Here is a 19,631-nt window from a genome sequence, read left to right as displayed (position 1 = left end):
CAAAAGCAGTACTTCTGTCTTGTCAGGATTCAACCTCAATCCATTAGCCGCCATCCATCCTCCAACCGCCTCCAGACACTCACACAGGACCTTCACCGCCTTCACTGGTTCTGATTTGAAAGAGAGGTAGAGCTGGGTATCATCTGCATATTGATGGACACCCAGTCCAAACCCCCTTATGATCTCTCCCAGCGGCTTCATATAGATGTTGAAAAGCATGGGGGAGAGGACAGAACCCTGAGGCACCCCACAAGTGAGAGCCCAGGGGTCTGAACACTCATCCCCCCCCCACCACTTTCTGAACACAGCCCAGGAGGAAGGAGCGGAACCACTGTATAACAGTGCCCCCAGCTCCCAGCCCCTCTGGACGGTCCAGAAGGATGTTATGGTCAATTATATCAAAGGCCGCTGAGAGATCCAGCAGAACTAGGAAGCAGCTCTCACCTTTGTCCCTAGCTCGCCGGAGATCATCAACCAACAAGAGATGTTGGACAGGGAACCAAAATGTAAGAAGCCAGACCAGTAGGGAAGCCACTGGAACAACAACGGGTAGAGGTGGGGCTGCCCCAAACCATCTGTAGGGCACCAATTTAGGGAGGGCTGCTGTAAGCCGCCCATAAGTTTCCACCTTCAGACACCCAAACACTCTTATAATAACAATCCATGCATGCTGTTAGGCTTCTGACTAACCCTCCTAGGATGAGCGCCTTCTCCACTCCCTTTCTGGATTGCGGACACGTTTAAACCAAACTCAGATGGCACCCGGGCAAAAGCATCTTCACTCTCCTACAGAAAACAAACACAAACACAGAGCAATTTTGAAATTACAAGAGCATGCTATAACCTTAGGGAGAACATCATGAAGATGTTATATAGATGGCATCATACCCTCTTGAAACTAGAGAAAATGTATAAAGGAGGGTCCCCGAATATGAAGAACAGAAGTTCTGACGAACGGATTATTAAAAACGCGTGAGGTAAACGGTGGAAGTCTTTTTTTAAAAAAAAAACAACCCACTTTATTTAAGGTAGATAAGGACAAGATGAAATTATACAATTGAATATAAATATAGATGGGAAATGGCTATGTATTGTGAGTACTTATCTACTTTTAAAAATTTTCACCTATGATCTTTTTCTTTTACTTCTTTATTTTTTCTTTGTTCTTTTTTTCTTTTTTCTGATACCTTATCTTTCATTTCACTGTTTTATTGTGAATAGCATTTTATAGTGGTATAAATAACTGTAAATATGAAAAGAGACAAAATATTCTCTAATTTTTTTCCCTTGGTTAGATGTATTTTCTTTTTCTTTTGTATTTTCTTTTGTTGTGAATATGTATGTTTTCTAATTTATACTTAATAAAAATATTTAATAAAAAAGAAGGAGGGTCATCGATTTGTTGGAGATGTAAAATAGATGTGGGGTCATACTACCACATTTGGTGGACTTGTGCAATCATTAGGGAATTCTGGGATAATAGATACAATGTATTTAAGAAATTATTCAGACTTACCTATAAAAAAAAAAACCAGAGATCTTTCTTTTAGGCATTTTACCATTAGAAATTTTTAAAAAAACCAAAAACATAAGACCACTGTTCATGTATGCCACCACAGCAGCAACAATTCTTGAGGCGAGGAAGTGGGAAAAAATGAAACAATACCGGCAAGCAGATACTCATGTTAGAATATTTGCAACTAGCAAAACTGACGGGAAGAGTTAGAGGAGTATTGAACTAGAAAATATTTGGAGAATGGAGAATATTTAAGGACTATATAAGATCATATTGTACCAATCACACCATATTAGCAGAGCTTGAGTGATACTTGTAAACACAACAAATACCGTTCATGGAGTAGACGGGAAGAATATTAAAGAATATAAAACTGGGGGGGGTGGCACTATAAACAGTACAATGAGAATGATTGGAAGACTCGTTTTGTCAGAAGTCTTTTTTTATTTAAGTGTTCAATTAAGTATTAATTAGGAAGATTAAGGGGTTTTTTTATGTACGTAAATTTGCTTTTTCTTCTCTTTTTTCTGTATTTTCTTCTTTTCTTTTTTCTTAATTGTTTTTTCTTTCATTTTCTTTTTGTAGTATGAGATTGTAAATTCTTTGTATAAGTGTGTACTGTAATTTAAATCAATAAAGATTATTTTTTTAAAAAAATGAAATTACAAGAGGTTTCCAAGCAGGCATGTTTGAGAAACTCCCACAGTTCTCTGTGCTTGGCATCCCCAGTGCAACCAATGTGTTCTATTGGGGTTTGTAACATCCATGATGGCTGCTGCAAGTATGCAACAGGGCTGATCTCTGCCTTTGCTTCCTGTTGAGCACAGTGCAGGAAATGAGAAAACGCAGCAATGCTTAACATTCAACTTTGCTCAGTAAGACACCCCTGAAGAGCAGGGAGGAGCCAGCTGAAAATAATCACTCTGGCTTGTTTTGCCTGTGGCGCGGAAGCAGCAAAGGCAGGAGAACCTTTTGGGCAATGTGGGTCAGCACACTGAACCATGGTTTGTTTTAAACTATGTGAAATATACTCAGAGTCGCAAAGTGATTTCATGCTCTTTATTCAGCTCATAGTGGTGAGGAGGAATGAATGAATGTCCCCTCAAAGCATCTGCTTTATATACATTATTTACACAATGGGCTGCACATGATTGGCTAATTCCGGAATTCTACTGTAAGCCAATCAGGTTGTGGATTCACTTCTATCTGGAGCATGATTGGGTGGTTCCTGCCAACCAATCATACTGCTGCATTGTTCTAGGACCAATCAGACTGCTGCATTCTGAATCCTATTGTTCTAGGACCAATCAGACTGCTGCCTTTTGGATCCTACTGTTCTAGGACCAATCAGACTGCTGCAGTTTGGATCCTATTCAACTCAGTACATAACACTATGGTTTAATGTGACGTGCAAACCAGCCATTATTGCCACAGATACAAGTTTGGCTGCAGTAACGCTTGAAACAGCTCCAACTCCATACACTTTTCTCTCTCTTTTCATCCAAGCCAGGTTAACCAACACTCTCAGAATAGTTTTGGAATACAGAGAGTATATCTATAGTAGAAACACATATTGGTTATAGTCTAGTTTAACTGTAATGGCAATCCCCAAAGAATCTGAGGAATTGTTTCCCCTCCTTTCTAATTATGCAAATATATACACATAGTCTCACTCTGTCTGTAAATGAAAATATATCAAGACTCCCTAATCCATAATTGTTTTTTTCAATAAAGAACGAAAAGCTGCCATTTAGAAAACACTGTGTATACAGCTTGTCCATTTCATTTGTATACACCATCTCTTTTAGCTTACTCATATGAGCCATTTCTAATGATTTAAATAACCATTCCCTAACAGATGGGACAACAGAGCTTTTCCAATATCGGGCAAGAACAACCCTTGCTGCAATTAAGAGATAAATAATCAAGTTTTCACTTCCTTTGTTATGGCACATCTTGTATACAATCCAGCAACATATTTAAGGCATCCATTCTAATCTTACTCCAGTTATCTGGTTGATTATTTGAAATGCTTATACCCAATAAACTTGGGGGATTGTAATTTGGTGAGGATACAGGCAATTATCTGTCTACAAAGCTGTTGCCATCCTTCCAGTACTTGTTCCCAAAGTTTGCTGGGGAGAAGGAATGTTTATTAAGGAGATTTCGGTCTGTGGTTGTCCCAGGATGTCCAAAGTTTTAATTATCCTTCTGCCTCCCCGATACTTTTATGCAAAAGCTCCTATAAAGGTTTAAGCAGCCCCAGTAATCTACCAGTTGCTGTATCCTATTGCTAAGCACACTGCATTCCCCAAATTTACAAAACGGGGGTGGGAGGAGGAAAGAAAAAAGGAATCTCAACCTCTTTAGGACTATCCTTGCTGGAATGTTTTGGCTCGACCGCCCTACGAGAAATACTTTTCGAAACTGGCCTCTGACTTGCTGGGTGAATCTTAGGGAGATTCCGACATGTGCTGCTTGTTGCCCTAGAACAACAACAAAAAAAGAAAGGCTTTCGGTAAGTGTCAGGTTTACAACCTGTCTTGATATGGCAAAGGACTAAGGTAAGGATGGGTTTTCCCCACCTAGCTCCTGGCACTCCTGGCAGGCCACACCCCCTCTCCCAGCTGAAGCTCCACCCTCTTCCTGGGCACCCACCCTCCAGTACATGGGTAGGCAAACTAAGGCCCGGGGGCCAGATCCGGCCCAATCGCCTTCTAAATCCGGCCCACAGACGGTCCGGGAATCAGCGTGTTTTTACATGAGTAGAATGTGTGCTTTTATTAAAAATGCATCTCTGGGTTATTTGTGGGGCCTGCCTGGTGTTTTTACATGAGGAGAAATTGTGCTTTTACAGTCATACCTTGGGTTACAGCCGCTTCAGGTTGCGTTTTTTTGAGTTGTGGACCGCCGAAACCCAGAAGTACCGGAACGGGTTACTTCCAGGTTTGGGCAGTTGCACATGCGCAGAAGCGCTAAATCGTGCTTTGCGCATGTGCAGAAGTGCCGAATCGCAACCCGCAGGCGCAGATTGCGAACGCTGCGGGTTGCGAACGTGCATCCCGCACGGATCAGGTTCGCAACCCGAGCATCCACTATATTTAAAATGCATCTCTGGGTTATTTATGGGGCATAGGAATTCGTTCATTATTTTTTTTCAAAATATAGTCCGGCCCCCCACAAGGTCTGAGGGACAGTGGACCGGACCCCTGCTGAAAAAGTTTGCAGACCCCTGCTCCAGTACATAGGTTTGTTTGTTTGTTTAGTCGTTTAGTTGTGACCGACTCTTCGTGACCCCTTGGACCAGAGCATGCCAGGCACTTCTGTCTTCCACTGCCAGTACATAGGAGACCCTGACAAACTGGGATGGGCTCTTTTCATCCTCAGTGCAACACACTTTGTGATGTGGTTTAAGCAGGAGCTCTCTCTCTCTCTCTCTCTCTCTCTGTGTGTGTGTGTGTGTGTGTTTTGGCGCTATGCCTGTGTATGCCTCTGCCAAGGGTGTGTTCTATGCTAAAGAGGTGAGATTTTGTGTTTGGCACCACCCACTTTAGGTCTGGTCCTGCCCACTCCTGGAATGCAGCCATCAGGAATAAATACAGTGGTGCCCCGCAAGATGAATGCCTCGCTAAACGAAAAACCCGCAAGACGAAAGGGTTTTCCGATTTTTTAGCAGCTTCGCAAGACGAATTTCCCTATGGGCTTGCTTCGCAAGACAAAAGCCCATAGGGAAATCTCCGGGGACAGCGGGGAAGCGCAGCGCGCCTTCTCCTCTGTTCCCGGACCTGTCCTGAAGGCTTGCGGTGGGAGGTCCGGGAACAGAGGAGAAGGCGCGCAGTGCTTCTCCTCTGTTCCCGGGGCTTGCGGTGGGAGAAGGGTTTTTCCTCCCCACCGCCAACATTCAGAACAGCATTCTGAATGTTGGCGGTGGGGAGGAAAGCCCTTCTCCCGCCGCCAGCCTTCAGAAGAGTTCCCCCAGGGCTGCCTAGGCTGCGGATAGCAGCCTGCTGCCCCGCGCGAGGGGCGCTCTTAAGCAGAGCGCCCCTCGCGAGGAGCAGACATTCGCAGCTTGGGGGGCCCTGCAGGACTTCCCCACAGGGCTCTCCAAGCTGCGGATAGCAGCCTGCTGCCCCACATGAGGGGCGCTCTTAAGCAGAGCGCCCCTCGCGCGGGGCCGACATTCGCAGCTTGGGGAGCCCTGCAGGAGTTCCCCGCAGGGCTCTCCAAGCTGCGGATAGCAGCCTGCTGCCCCACATGAGGGGCGCTCTTAAGCAGAGCGCCCCTCGCGCGGGGCCGACATTCGCAGCTTGGGGAGCCCTGCTTAAGAGCGCCCCTCGTGTGGGGCAGCAGCCTGCTATCCGCAGCTTGGAGAGCCCTGCGGGGAACTCCTGCAGGGCTCCCCAAGCTGCAAATGTCTGCCCCGCGCGAGGGGCGCTCTGAATCAGAGCACCCCTCGCGCGGGGCAGCAGGCTGCTATCCGCAGCCTAGGCAGCCCTGGGGGAACTCTTCTGAAGGCTGGCGGCGGGAGAAGGGCTTTTCTTCCCACCGCCAGCCTTCAGAAGGCTGTTCTGAAGGCTGGCGGTGGGGAGAAAAGTCCTTCTCCCCCCGCCAGCCTTCAGAAGAGGTCCGGGGACAGACTGTCCCCGGACCTGGTCTGAGGGCGGTCTCCATAGGAACGCATTAATTGATTTTCAATGCATTCCTATGGGAAACCATGCTTCGCAAGACGAAAAACTCGCAAGAAGAAAAAACTTGCGGAACGAATTACTTTCGTCTTGCGAGACACCACTGTAATGTTGTGGCTGCATGGCTACGAAAAATCTTTTTTACTACCAACGGTGTCCTCATGGCAGCCATTTCTCTTACCTTTTTTGTTTTCCTCCAGTTCTTGATTTGTTGTCTGCTGTTTGTTGGGCGGAAAGAGAAGATAGAGAGAACTTGTCTTTCTTTTAAATAAAATAATGTATATAGTCAAGGGCCACAATCCAGCCACAAAGTTAAGCAGGCTGAAGCTTGCCCTGCACAGTGGTCTACTCTTTGCTCTGACACAAGTTGTTCTTCCCTGTAATGGAAGCTGACAACTGGACAACGAAAATGGATTCTACAAGAGACTGGTATTGATGAAATGGAAGAATACTGTAAATACATGATCCCCTTTAATCAATGGTTGATGACACAAAAACACCCACATCATATGAAAGGATTGCTTACAGATGTAGACTTTGTTTGGATAAATATATTGACACCTGGTATGAGTTTCTACAGAATACAGTAGGTTACTAAGAATCAAATATATATTAGGAAAATAATATTATTCATATATCCATATAATAATGTATGGAAATGTAACTGATTATAGTTACTGCATTGTATTATATCTTTTTTATTGTACTTTAACACTTTTCATTGCTTTATCTTCTATAACTGAAATTCTTTTAATATAATATTACTATTTTTTATTTTTTTAAAAAAAGTTGTTCTTCCCTATATCCAAATGTTTTAAACATGCATGCAACAACACGGACCACAATTGACTGGGAGGTTCTGCTCAAACCCCACTGAAACAAAAGGAAACCACACAAGTGCCTGGTAGGACCCTTGCAAAGCATCCCTTCATCTCAGAAAGGTTTGCACAGGACAACTTCCTGGGCAGTGAATTGTGTAAATTCCATCCCATTACTGAGAAGGCCCTCTGCCTGGTTCCCTGTAACCTCACTTCTCGCAGGGAGATAAGCGCCAGAAGGCCCTCGGAGCTGGATCTCAGTGTCCGGGCTGAACGATGGGGGTGGAGACGCTCCTTCAGCTTTACTGGACCGAGGCCGTTTAGGACTTTAAAGGTCAGCACCTTTTATGCAGAATGGAGAGCAGCTATCACCATTCCAATTTGCATCCAGTTTGCACCCACAGCTCTGAATCCAGCAAGTGATATGCACACAGAAACCAGCTTCAGAAAGCCAGTGTGGCACAGTGGTTGAGTGTCAGACTGGGGTCTGGGAGTTCAAATCCCTACTCAGCCGTAAAGTTCACTGGGGTGATTTGGAGCCAGTCACATTCTCTCAGTTTAACCTACCTCACAGGCCTGGTATAAGGGTAAAACAAGGAGGACTGCTACCAACACACCAGCACGCCGTTGGTGTTAAAGAAAATTTGAAACGCTAGTGGTAATAAGAAAATCTAAATTTTAAATCTGAAAAGAAAAAAAAACCCACACACATTTATTCTGGAAATTAGCCACATACTGGTGTCTAAGGCTTTTTTGGTAATCTTTGGGTACTTCTGGAATTTGACATAGTAGTAGCTTTCGTATTCCATCAAAATTGTCTCAAGGTCAACATTGTCGCAAACTTCAAAGCGCCGCAAGCCCAGCTTCGTTTCTTGCTCCAATGCGTTTGCAGCATCGACATAACTGGGAATTACAGATTTGGGGGTTCAGTTTATTCAATTCTTATAACATTGTAGGGGGGAAACCAAAACACTTTATACAAAAAGAGGGGGGAAGGGGGAACGGCAACATAAAACAGGACCAGGATCATTGCATCATCACTGAAACTGTCAAGTACCGTATTTTTCACCCTATAGGGTGCACCGGCCCATAGGGCGCACCTAGGTTTTTTTTTGGGAGGGGGGGAATAAAGAAAAAAAATTATTTCCCCCCCCAGGCGTGGGGCTGGGGCGGGGGAAGCCCGAGCTTCCCCCGACCCCAGCCTCCAGAACAGGCTGCTATCTGCAAGCCTTGGGAGCCCGGCGGGAACTCCCACTGGGCTCTCCAGGCTTGCGGATATCTGCCCGAAGCCCGGGGTGCGCTACTCAGCGCACCCCAGGCTTCAGGGTGCAGGCTGCGATCCGCAAGCCTAGGGAGCCCGGCGGGAACTCCCGCGGGCTCCCAAGGCTTGCGGATAGCTTCCTTGAAGCCTGGAGAGCGAGAGGGCTCGGTGCGCACCAACCCCTCTCGCTATTCAGGCTTCAGTGAAAGCCTGCATTCACCCCATAGGAAGCACACACATTTCCCCTTCATTTTCGGAGGGGAAAAAGTGTGTCCTATAGGGCGAAAAATACGGTACATCATCATCATCATCATCATCACCACTCTGATGGTGGTCTTTCCAAGTGGCTCCAACCCCCAAGCTGCCACTGGAGAAACAGTTCTACCCAATAGCCACTATTTTGTGTGCACCTCCAACTGATGGCATCATAGCCTATTCCTGGAGTTACCAAAATAGTGCTCCCAAGGACCATGGACCCCTTGCCTCCTGCTTTCCACCCCATCCTGACACTGGCATTTTTAATATTTATTAGCTATACAGTGATACCTTGGGTTACAAACGCTTCAGGTGACAGACTCCACTAACCCAGAAATAGTACCTCGGGTTAAGAACTTTGCTTCAGGATGAGAACAGAAATTGTGCTCCAGTGATGCGGCAGCAGCAGGAGGCCCCATTAGCTAAAGTGGTGCTTCAGGTTAAGAACAGTATCAGGTTAAGAACGGACCTCCGGAACGAATTAAGTACTTAACCCGAGGTACCACTATATATATGTTCTTATGGAACACAAGGTCCTTTCAATGACAGTCATCGTGTGATAGTAGGCATCCAAACCTCTCATCACATGGCAAACACTCCTTCCCTGAGAGTTATATTTTCAAGCAGCAGTATTACTCATTCTATAATAATAACAATAGTAATAATAATAATAATAATAATAATAATAATAATAATAATAATGTATTATTTGTACCTCGCCCATCCGACTGGGTTGCCCCAGCCATTCTGGGAGACTTCCAGCATATATAAAAACATTTTAAAAAATTGAAACCTTAAAAAAAAACTCACTTCCACGGGAGGCAGTGATGGACACCAACCTAGATGGCTTAAGAAGAGGATTAAACAAATTCAAGGAGGAGAGGGCTATCAGTGGCTATTAACCATGATGGCTATGCTCTGCTGCCACACAGTTGGAGGAAACAATGCTTATGAATACAGTGGTACCTCGGGTTAAGAACTTAATTCGTTCCAGAGGTCCTTTCTTAACCTGCAACTGTTCTTAACCTGAGGTACCACTTTAGCTAATAGGGCTTCCCACTGCTGCTGTGCCACTGGAGCACAATTTCTGTTCTCATCCTGAAGCAAAGTTCTTAACCCAAGGTACTATTTCTGGGTTAGCGGAGCCTGTAACCTGAAGCGTCTGTAACCCAAGATACCACTGTACCTGTTGCTGGAAAATTATCTCCCACATTTTAACAACCCATCAGTGTGGTGACAGGTTCAACAGGCCAGCCAAACAAAGCATGTAATTAGGTCATTTGCCTGGGGAGTGTAGGAATTCCCCTCCAGCTGACTAAGCAGAAAAGCTTTTCAAATATTAAGTCTTTCTCTAAGACACAAATTTACAGAGGATGCCAGCCTATAGCATACCTGGAAGAAAGCCCAGTAGAACTCTACAAGTTTTACTACGCAGCCAGAAAGGAAACAAAGTTTGCAATTATTTACGGTTATATCTTTGCTAACCTCTTTTTTTTTATTGAACAAGAAAACAGATAAGTAAAAAACAAACAACAACAACCACATGAATATTTGCTGGTAAGCAAAGGAAAACATACCCTTCATCCATTAAATAATGTAAAATCAGAATGAGGAGGTTTTTTCGACGGGCTTCTGATCGCATCTCTTCCTGCAAATAAAAAGAGGAAGTTTTAGAATATGATCCTCTTGTATAAATCTATCACTGTTGAGAAAGAACATAAGAAGAACCTACTGGATGCAGCCAGTCTTCCATCTGGCCCTGCATCCAGTTCTCACAGTGGCCAACCAGATTCCTGTTGGAAAACTGCGAGAATGACCTGAGCACAAGAGCAACTCTCCCCTTCTGTGGTTTCCAGCAAAGCATTTGTTGTTGTTGTTTAGTCATTTAGTCATGTCCTACTCTTCATGACGCCATGGACCAGAGCACACCAGGCACTCCTGTCTTCCACTGCCTCCCATTCTTTGGTCAAACTCATGCTGGTAGCTTCAAGAACACTGTCCAACCATCTCGTCCTCTGTCATCCCCTTCTCCTTGTGCCCTCCATCTTTCCCAACATCAGGGTCTTTTCCAGGGAGTCTTCTCTTCTCATGAGGTGGCCAAAGTATTGGAGCCTCAGCTTCAGGATCTGTCCTTCCATTGAGCACTCAGGGCTGATTTCCTTCAGAATGGATGGGTTTGATTTTCTTGCAGTCCATGGGACTCTCAAGAGTCTCCTCCAGGACCATAATTCAAAAGCATCAATTCTTCGGTGATCAGCCTTCTTTATGGTCCAGCTCTCACTTCCATACATCACTACTGGGAAAACCATAGCTTTAACTATACGGCCCTTTGTTGGCAAGGTGATGTCTCTGCTTTTTAAGCTGCTGTCTAGGTTTGTCATTGCTTTTCTCCCAAGAAGCAGGCATCTTTTAATTCTGTGGCTGCTGTCACCATCTGCAGTGATCATGGAGCCCAGCAAAGCATAGCCATCACTGAATCTTTAATCAAAGTTTCCTGGAACCAGGGCCCTGTCATGTGTCCATGCAGCTTATGAGACTCTGAAGCAGCAATGAATAACTTTTTTCAGCCTGTCGGACACATTCTTTGCTGGGCAATTATGGCACGTGGGGCAATGGATGTAAATTTAACATTTGTACAGTAGACTTCTTTCTGCCCATACTCACACAACCCCCTCTATCTTCCATCCAGGCAAGGAAGAGATGGTATCAGAGTTCAAGGACACATCCCATGCAGCTCCCATTTACAATTGATGCGGGTGGCACTGCGGGTTAAACCACAGAGCCTAGGACTTGCTGATCGGAAGGTGGGCGGGTCGAATCCCCGCGACGGGGTGTGCTCCCATTGCTCGGTCCCTGCTCCTGCCAACCTAGCAGTTCGAAAGCACATCAAAGTGCAAGTAGATAAAAAGGTACCGCTCTGGCGGGAAGGTAAACGGTGTTTCCGTGCGCTGCTCTGGTTCGCCAGAAGCGGCTTAGTCATGCTGGCCACATGACCTAGAAGCTGTACGCCGGCTCCCTCGGCCAGTAAAGCGAGACGAGTGCCGCAACCCCAGAGTTAGCCACAACTGGACCTAATGGTCAGGGGTCCCTTTACCTTTACCCACAAAGTAAGGTTGCAGTCCTATACACCACTACTTGGGAGTAAGCCCACTAAGCGAGCTAACGTGTGTAGGATTCTACTGCAAAGTGCAAGATTTACAGTCATTATAGTCTACATGAAGCAAGTGTTGGCTGCTATTTGACAGTGAAAACTGTTTATCATTATTATTTTTTAATAATCATTAGCTCATCTACTGGAATCTGGCTTTTCCAGAGGAACCGGAGAGCCATCTAGTGGCCCAGGACAGAAAGCTATTTTTCCCATTCTGTGCATTTTTCAAAACGAGTATTTGTCTTGTACTTTATTAAATGTGAGTAATATGGTAATTCCGAAAGTATGCTAGGAGAGCTCACTAGTGTGCTGCAAAAAAAAATAAATGGCTAGCAATAAAGAAATAAGCTACCAGGAGCTCAAAGCACCCAGGCACAGAAAAGGATGCAACACCCCCAATAGTGAGCCGACCCACTCCAACCATCTGGAACTAAGGACCTGGGTTTTCAGAACAGAGGATAGGACTTCAGGTCTGGTTTTCACTTCTGCTCCTTTCCTTTTTTTTTCTTGTTGAAAACAGCATCTTCAGGTATTCCAGCTGCTGGTTGTGGTCCTACCCTGTCTTTTATCTCCCCCTTTTATTCTCGCCGGAGGAACCAGCTTCACGAGTCACGGTTATAAGCCGATTTATTACAAAACAGACTAAGAATTTCTTTTTAAACAAAGATGTCTGCTTGGAATGTAGGGATAAGTAGAGATGCTCTGAAAGTGAAGCAAAACCTCAGCACTGAGGCTCATCCACATGGAGACTAATCCTGTACATAAGATTTACGTTGTCTGCTTCATGTTGCATTTGTGACGTTCTATCATGTCATTGTTATTGATTGTTTGTAAGTCGCTTTGCGATGCGTGCGAATGAAAAGCAGCACAGAAATATAATTTTTTGTGCTACAAAACAAAGAAATAAAATGGGGGAAAGTGCAAAAAAGAAAGAAAGAAAGAAAGAAAGAAAGAAAGAAAGAAAGAAAGAAAGAAAGAAAAGGATGTAACAGGATCACCTGCCGTTCAATGAGGCTGCCCATTCCATCTGTGCATGAATGCGCACAGTTCCACTCATGCCGTGGAGCTCCCCCTTCCTCTCTTCCCCCTGTGTGCACCCTCAAAATCTGCTCCAGGTGTTGAGGGTGTACAGAGGCAGCAGATGTTGAGGATATACAGGAAGCTCCAGGGCAGGAGGACAGAAAAGTTTCGTTGCGCAAGCAGAGGTCTGCTGCATTAGAGGAACAGCAGCTTTGGATACGACCCAATCTTTTAAATAGCTTTTACATTTAATTGCTTTTATCGTCAACGTTTTTACCGTGAAATCACTTGGAGGTATGTTATGGGAAGTGACCCATAAATAGAATCAAATATTTAAAGTTGCACTCCTAGGATTTTGAGATAAAGAAGGGGCAGCTACTCCCCATTTAAAGGGACACGGGTGGCACTGAGGGTTAAACCACAGAGCCTAGGACTTGCCGATCAGAAGGTCGGCGGTTCGAATCCCTGCGACGGGGTGAGCTTCTGTTGTTCGGTCCCTGCTCCTGCCAATCTAGCAGTTCGAAAGCACGTCAAAGTGCAAGTAGATAAATAGGTACCGCTCCTGCGGGAAGGTAAACGGCGTTTCTGTGCGCTGCTCTGGTTCACCAGAAGTGGCTTAGTCATGCTGGCCACATGACCCAGAAACTGTACACCGTCTCCCTCGGCCAGTAAAGCGAGATGAGCGCCGCAACCCTAGAGTCGGTCACGACTGGACCTAATGGTCAGGGGTCCCTTTACCCTTTACCTTTACTCCCCATTTAAGGAAACACACAGCCTGCCTTGTAGCCCAGATCTCTTCCATACGTGATCTGCACAATTCCTATTAATTATTCTGAGCATCATGGGCCACTCACTTCCATCAGGATGGTTTGGCAATCCCAAATAGAGGAGGGAGGAGGAGGAGGAGAAGTGGGAGGCTGGCTGCAAGGAATGGAAAATGGAGCTCTGACCTTCATGACACCAGATGTTGGGGAGAAGCAGCTCTGCCAACTCTCTTGATTCCCCCTCCTGCAAAGTCACGTCAGGAATGGGGGAACAACTGAGCAGGAGAAGACAGATGGAGTCTGAGGGGCAGGATACAGCCTCGTTGCCAAGACCCAGGTGCCCCCTCTGTTTGTAGTAGAGATCAGATGCACATTTGAAGCACAGCAGATCCGTAAGGCGAGAGAGTCTATCGAGTGAGCTCACTCTGCCTCATCTTTAAAAGCTTTGCAGGATGGGCATGGTCACTGTTGGGATATCTTTGTTGCTTCTGTCTGGCCCTGCATCTCTTGCCATGTTTGCATACCTTGGACCCCCTTATCGCTGCTGAGCCTGTACCGTGAATAAAGATCTCTTCTTTACTGTCATTTAAGAGCTGCTGTCATCAGGCACTGGGACAGGAGCATAACACCGAGAACAATATTTAAGGTGTTTCTTTTTTAAAAGACCAGTGCTAACGTAGACCTGCCAAAGACATACATTGCCAATGGTTACCACAGAAGTGGTAGATCTGGTAGAAGTGTGAAAGAATAGAAGCACTTAACGAGCAAAACATTACTTAAAATTCAGTTTAGGTTTATAGTGATTTACGCTCGCTTCTTTAATTGGTATGTAGAATGCCACCATCTTTACAGCCATTGGTATTTCAATAGATGTTTAAGTGTTTAAAGTTTAATAAGCTCCCATTCCTAGAACAAAAAAATGGGTGTAATTAAATTTTCAATTACTATAAAGGGTTTTTGGTCCATACAATTAATAAAAGCTTAAGGCACTTAAACAGGAGCTAGTTTTAAATGCTAAAAGTGCTTCCCTAATTAGCTTCAATGCTTACAGAGTACATTATTCATTTCTTAAAATGCCACACATAGTTTTTGCTGCAGCTGCCAAAAGATGAATTAGCGTGCAATCAAAGTTTTAATATTACGATCAGATAATTCCTCAAGGTTCTTTTTTTCTTTTAGAAGATGCTGATGGTGCTCTGCTTATTTTAAATGAGATGAAGTTGTGATGATCAACCTGCTTTGTTCTGCATTTATCATGGCCCTTGGAGAATTTGGTGCTGCCTTCCCATCTTTAAACAGGGCTCTGGCATCCCATTAAACATCTGATTGGCCAATCCAAAAGAAAGCAAATAGCATCACATGCACTAACCATACAGGGATGTGTTAATATTCACCTACATTTTGGATGAATACGTCCTAAAAGTTGGCCAACCTGTCTTTTATTCAAGGCGGGGGGGGGGGGACTTTGCTTATTTTAAGGTCCACACTTCTACTTGTGCATCCAAACTGCACATTAGTTTCTTTCTCTTAGACACAGTGCATTCTCGCTTGCTCTCAATTTCATCATGCATATAAGTCCAAGCCAATGCAACCAGACTGATGAATGCACATATCTACTAGAGACTATGTACAATCACAGGTAGTCCTGAAGAATGCACACAAACTGACTGCATCAATGGGATTTTGCACACTACCCAGTCAATATGGTTAGTCACCAATGTCAGATAATGTGGGCAGGGGGATCGTAGTCATTTCCTAGCTGATTGGAGACCGAGGATAAGGAAAGCCAGTGATTTTCATACTTAATGAACTTCAAGGAACTATTTTCACATAATTTTATCTGCTGAAAACAATGCAAAAGGTTCCAAGGCATGTTCTAGAGTCTAGGCACTGATGTTGCCAACTTGGGGGGGGCTATCTGCAAACCGGAGAGAAACGTTCTGGGCACCATACACAGCATACAGCCAAGCACACAACACAACCTATCATACTGGCTACAAGAGAACTAATTTCACCAGGGGGAATGGGCACACGTGCAGCATGTTGGCAATCTGTAGAGACAGCAGTCAGTTCACATAAAGCTCATGTCAGCTATTGAGCCTCAACATCTACTTGTGAAAAACAAGAGTAATCCCAGGCCCTTGAACACCTCTGCCCCAAAACAGGTCTCTGTAGCAGGGACAAGTCAGTAGCTGGGTACGGGTGGTAAACTACCTTTCAAGGAAACTTTACCACAAATCTCTCACTGAAGAATTCCAGTTAACAAATGACGCTGCTTAAAACCCAGTCATTTCAGCCCAACCCACAACTGGCCAAGTTATCAGGGATGTGGCCTTTTCAGTTGTGGCACTGTGATTGCAGAACTGGGGGGGGGGGGAGAGAATCCCCTGCCCCAAGTCTCTTTTTTGCAGTTTTTAGACATGTCATGAATACCATTTTTGTCCTTCTCTGTGAGCAGGTATTACTACATCTATGTCAACTCAGATTCTGTTTTAATACCTTTCTGATACCAGCTAAACCAGGTGAGCACAGCCTATGGGTCTCAAACCCTTGGTGGCTTAGGGACTTCCCCTAAAGAGAGACAGATTGAGTGGACGAGGCCAATAGTGTGCCCAATTGTCAAGAAGGCGGTTTCTGCGTGTGCTGTAGAGGAAAGTGAGGGGCAGAAGGGTCTCCTCAACCTGGGGAGGTAGCTCATCTAGGAAAAGGAAAACTCTGATCCTAATCCTCCACTACCTTAGTGGGATAGCTCTGTGAGAAGAAAAGGATGAGTAGTAAACCCTACACAAATCGGGAGTGGAGTCCCTAACTAGCAATGTGCTGAATCTCAGCCTAAGGCAAGAACGCCCGGCAGCCGCTCTCAGGAACAGGCTGCTTATACCTGCTGGCTTGGGCAGAGAGGGGGTTTAAAGGGAGGGCGAATCCTGGCAACGTCCAGCCACGGAAAGTTCCCTTGCCCTGTTATGTAATGCTCTCCCTTGGGTGCCTCTGGGGATAAGGCAGCAAAGAGGGAGTCCAGAGCAAGGCCCATTGTGCTCAGAACAGGGAAAGGGCACCAGATCCCAGCAAGGGGAGGCATGGCCAGATTAGCATGGCTGGGATGTTGTCCTGCTGCGTGGTAGGATAACCAGGTGAGGGTAGCTGATGGGTCTTAAACCCTCGGTGAGCTAGGGACTTCCTCTGCGTGTGAAGACAGGCTATGGCAGATCGAGTGGACGAGACCAAAAGTGGGTCCAACGGTCAAGAAGGTGGTTTTTGCACGTGCTGTAGAGGGAAGTGTGGGGCAGAAAGGGCTCCTCAACCTTGGAAGGTGGCTCACCTTGAAGAAGGAAAACTCTGATCCTGAAACTCCACTGCCTTGTGGGACATCTTTGGGAGAAGGGAGTAAACCCTACACAAATCTGAAGCGGAGTCCCTGAAACAGTTGGATGGCGCCTTATATGCCTGTTAACGCCTCCTTCCGGCAACTCCTGCAGCCAAGGTGGTGCCAAATGTATCGCTCTGCTTTTCTTTAGCCCACATCAGTGAGCCTGAGAGGGAGGTCTTGTTGTCTGGGCAGCCCAGGACCTCCAGACACACTGTCCAGGCTTATGTCCTGGGGATGTCCCTTTGGTGCTGCTAACGCAGTGGTTTGGCTTTACCCCTGGAGGCACACTCCGTTGTCTCTTGAGATAGACAGATGCCAATTCTTATTTTGTTACTGATATTACAAGTCACCGGGATTTTTTTGGGGGGGGGAAGCTGTAGCTCAATGGCAGAGCATCTGCTCTGTATGCAGAACACCCCACGCTCAATTTCCAATGGCATATCCAGATACAGCTGTGAGTGAAACCTGTCCCAAACCCTGGAGAACTGCTACCAGCCAGTGTTGACAATGAATTAGATAATTGGACCAAAACGGATTGGAAAGGGGGAGGGTACTTTTCTCTTTTTCAATATGATTTACCTAACAACCCCTCCCCTAGAAGAACCGCCACATGATTGATAGCAAGCGAGATGGGAAAATAAACTGTGTGGAAACAAAATTATTAACTAAAGGCTTTGTTTTGCGGAAGATCTGGAAAGGAAACGAAAGGCTTTTGGGTGACACAGTTCTAATTGGGAACCACCATTATGGGACAGACTTTGTTGCGAGATTTACAGTCAAAGGGGGAGGTGAGCCACTGTTCTGTTATCATATTTGAATTCTACGTCTGATTTGGCAAGAACTTCCCTGGAAAGGCTGATTTATGGAGCAACTGGTCTGGGAAAGTTAATGAGCAGACGCTTAGACTGTATTTCATCGGAACTGCCGAAATGGCGCCTGCCGCTCAAATAGGACTTTTGGATCAGCATGAAAATCCACACAGGACTATAATAATGTTTGCTTCAACTCGCTTGTGGAAACAACTCAGAGGTTATTAAGAAGAAAAATGATAACAAGAAGATTGGAAGACGGGACTTGTGAACATCAAAGCAGCAGAAATATGAGAGGATTGGACCCTTCTGAGCTCGAAGCATGGAAACCCCCAACAAAAAATTTAAAAATTCGTCAAAATATTTGGATTTTATGATATGTATTGGCATAATTTGGATTAATTAATGAGACATGATTGGATTGTTAATTGGAAATTTAATAAAAATTATATTAAAAAAGAATTAGATAATTGGACCAACGATCCAGTTCACTATAAGGGAGCTTCCTGCGTTGCTATTTAGGGGAAAGGTAATACCGCACTGGCATAACATCTGCTTTGCATGCACAAGGCCCCAGATACAATCCCTGCAACTCCGGGTAGGACTGGGAGGGAACCCTGTCCATAGCTGTAAACGTTCACCTTTTTTAAGGGAAATTCCCTTATTCCGAATAGGATTTCTCGCAAGAAAAGGGAAAAGCTGACAGCTATGACCCTGTCTGAAATCTTGGTGAGCCACAGGTGCGTCAATGGTCTCACTCAGTGTAAGGCAGCTTCTTATTTTCCTATAGATTTTACCCTGAAAGGCAGGAGTGTGAATCAGTAAAGCGAAAGATTTAATGAAGCATGCATTCTGCCACAGACAGACGATTAACCTGAATGTTGGAAGATTAAAGAAAGATTAATGAAATAGCTTTTTCAGACAGTGCATTAAACTATGGAACTCACTCCTACAGAGGCAGCGACAGCCACCAACTTGGATGGCTTTAAGAAGACGAGACAAATCCATGGAAGAGAGGGCTATTGATAGCTACAAGCCACAATGACTACACTCTGGGCGAGTTGCTCATGTGCAACTGGTTCTTGCTGGTTTCCCAAAGGCATCCAGTCGGCCGCTACAAGAACAAGATCTTAGACTAAGTTGGGCGCCTAGCCTGATCCAGCTGGGCTCTTCTTATTTTCTTATGTTCTTACAGCAACGTCTCCTTGGAAAGACCCTCCTGGCTTGGCCTCCCCTCTCCCCCTTGCAAGAATGCAGAAATGATGCTGTTTCAATTCTTGAGAGCTGCTTTGAGCTCGGCATTTGCCATTGGAAAAGCAGAATACCATTTATTAAAACCACTCCTGTTTCATCATCACTTTTTCTCCTCCCATTAACGTTGATTATATTATTATTATTAATAATAATATAAATTAATAATAACCTTTCATCTGAAGATCCCAGGATGGTTTAAAGATTTTATACATTTATATATACATTTAAACAGCTTGAATAATTCTAAGTTTGTTTGTGTGTGTGTGTTTGTATTATTCAGGCTGCTTAAACGTCAATATTGCCAACACCCAAAAACTTTTGCTCCCTTCTTGAGACTCAAGAAACCATCCATCCTGGGGCAGCGTCACTGCGCGTGCGCGTTCCAGTTCACCTGACGCATGCGCAAAGACAAAGCGCGGGGGGTTACCATAGTAACGGGGGGAAGCTAAACACAACGACGGCTGCTCTTCCACTCACCGCCTCTTTGGCCTGATAAGTAGATTTCAACGTTTGGTAGGTTAGCTCCATCTCGTACGCGAGAAAAAAATCCCTCCTATTCTCCCTTCGGGGTTTTATGAGGCAACACGCGAAGCTCCGCGGCCTTGGCGGCGTCGTTCCCGAGATGTAAAGAGTACAACCAATCAGTACCTCGGAACATACCACGGCTCAGCCAATAAGAGGCAGGAGGGCGGGATGTGGAGGGCGGGATGGAAAAACTGACCAATCATGAG

The 19,631-nt window shown here is 45.1% G+C and overlaps 1 protein-coding gene across 2 annotated transcripts in view; it reads right to left on the bottom strand.

The window, feature by feature from the left end:
* The window catches only part of KATNAL2 (katanin catalytic subunit A1 like 2), a 39,145-nt gene extending 19,570 nt beyond the window's left edge, over positions 1 to 19,575 (bottom strand). Inside the window, exons 1-6 of one of the 2 annotated variants that reach the window (XM_083575717.1) lie at positions 19,378 to 19,575; positions 10,113 to 10,183; positions 7,756 to 7,922; positions 6,383 to 6,419; positions 3,879 to 4,002; positions 691 to 786 (exon numbers count right to left, since the gene is read on the bottom strand). In XM_083575717.1, coding sequence (XP_083431843.1) covers positions 691 to 786; positions 3,879 to 4,002; positions 6,383 to 6,419; positions 7,756 to 7,922; positions 10,113 to 10,183; positions 19,378 to 19,428 — 546 coding nt within the window. In that variant the 5' untranslated portion in view covers positions 19,429 to 19,575. The remainder of the gene's footprint in view (positions 1 to 690; positions 787 to 3,878; positions 4,003 to 6,382; positions 6,420 to 7,755; positions 7,923 to 10,112; positions 10,184 to 19,377) is intronic. The other variant, XM_083575718.1, reaches the window with a different exon arrangement.
* Positions 19,576 to 19,631: the final 56 nt, after the last annotated feature.

Source organism: Podarcis filfolensis (assembly GCF_964270895.1).
Source record: "Podarcis filfolensis genome assembly, chromosome: 11".
Taxonomy (NCBI): Eukaryota; Metazoa; Chordata; class Lepidosauria; order Squamata; family Lacertidae; genus Podarcis; species Podarcis filfolensis.
This window is presented reverse-complemented; position numbering and strand designations above follow the sequence as displayed.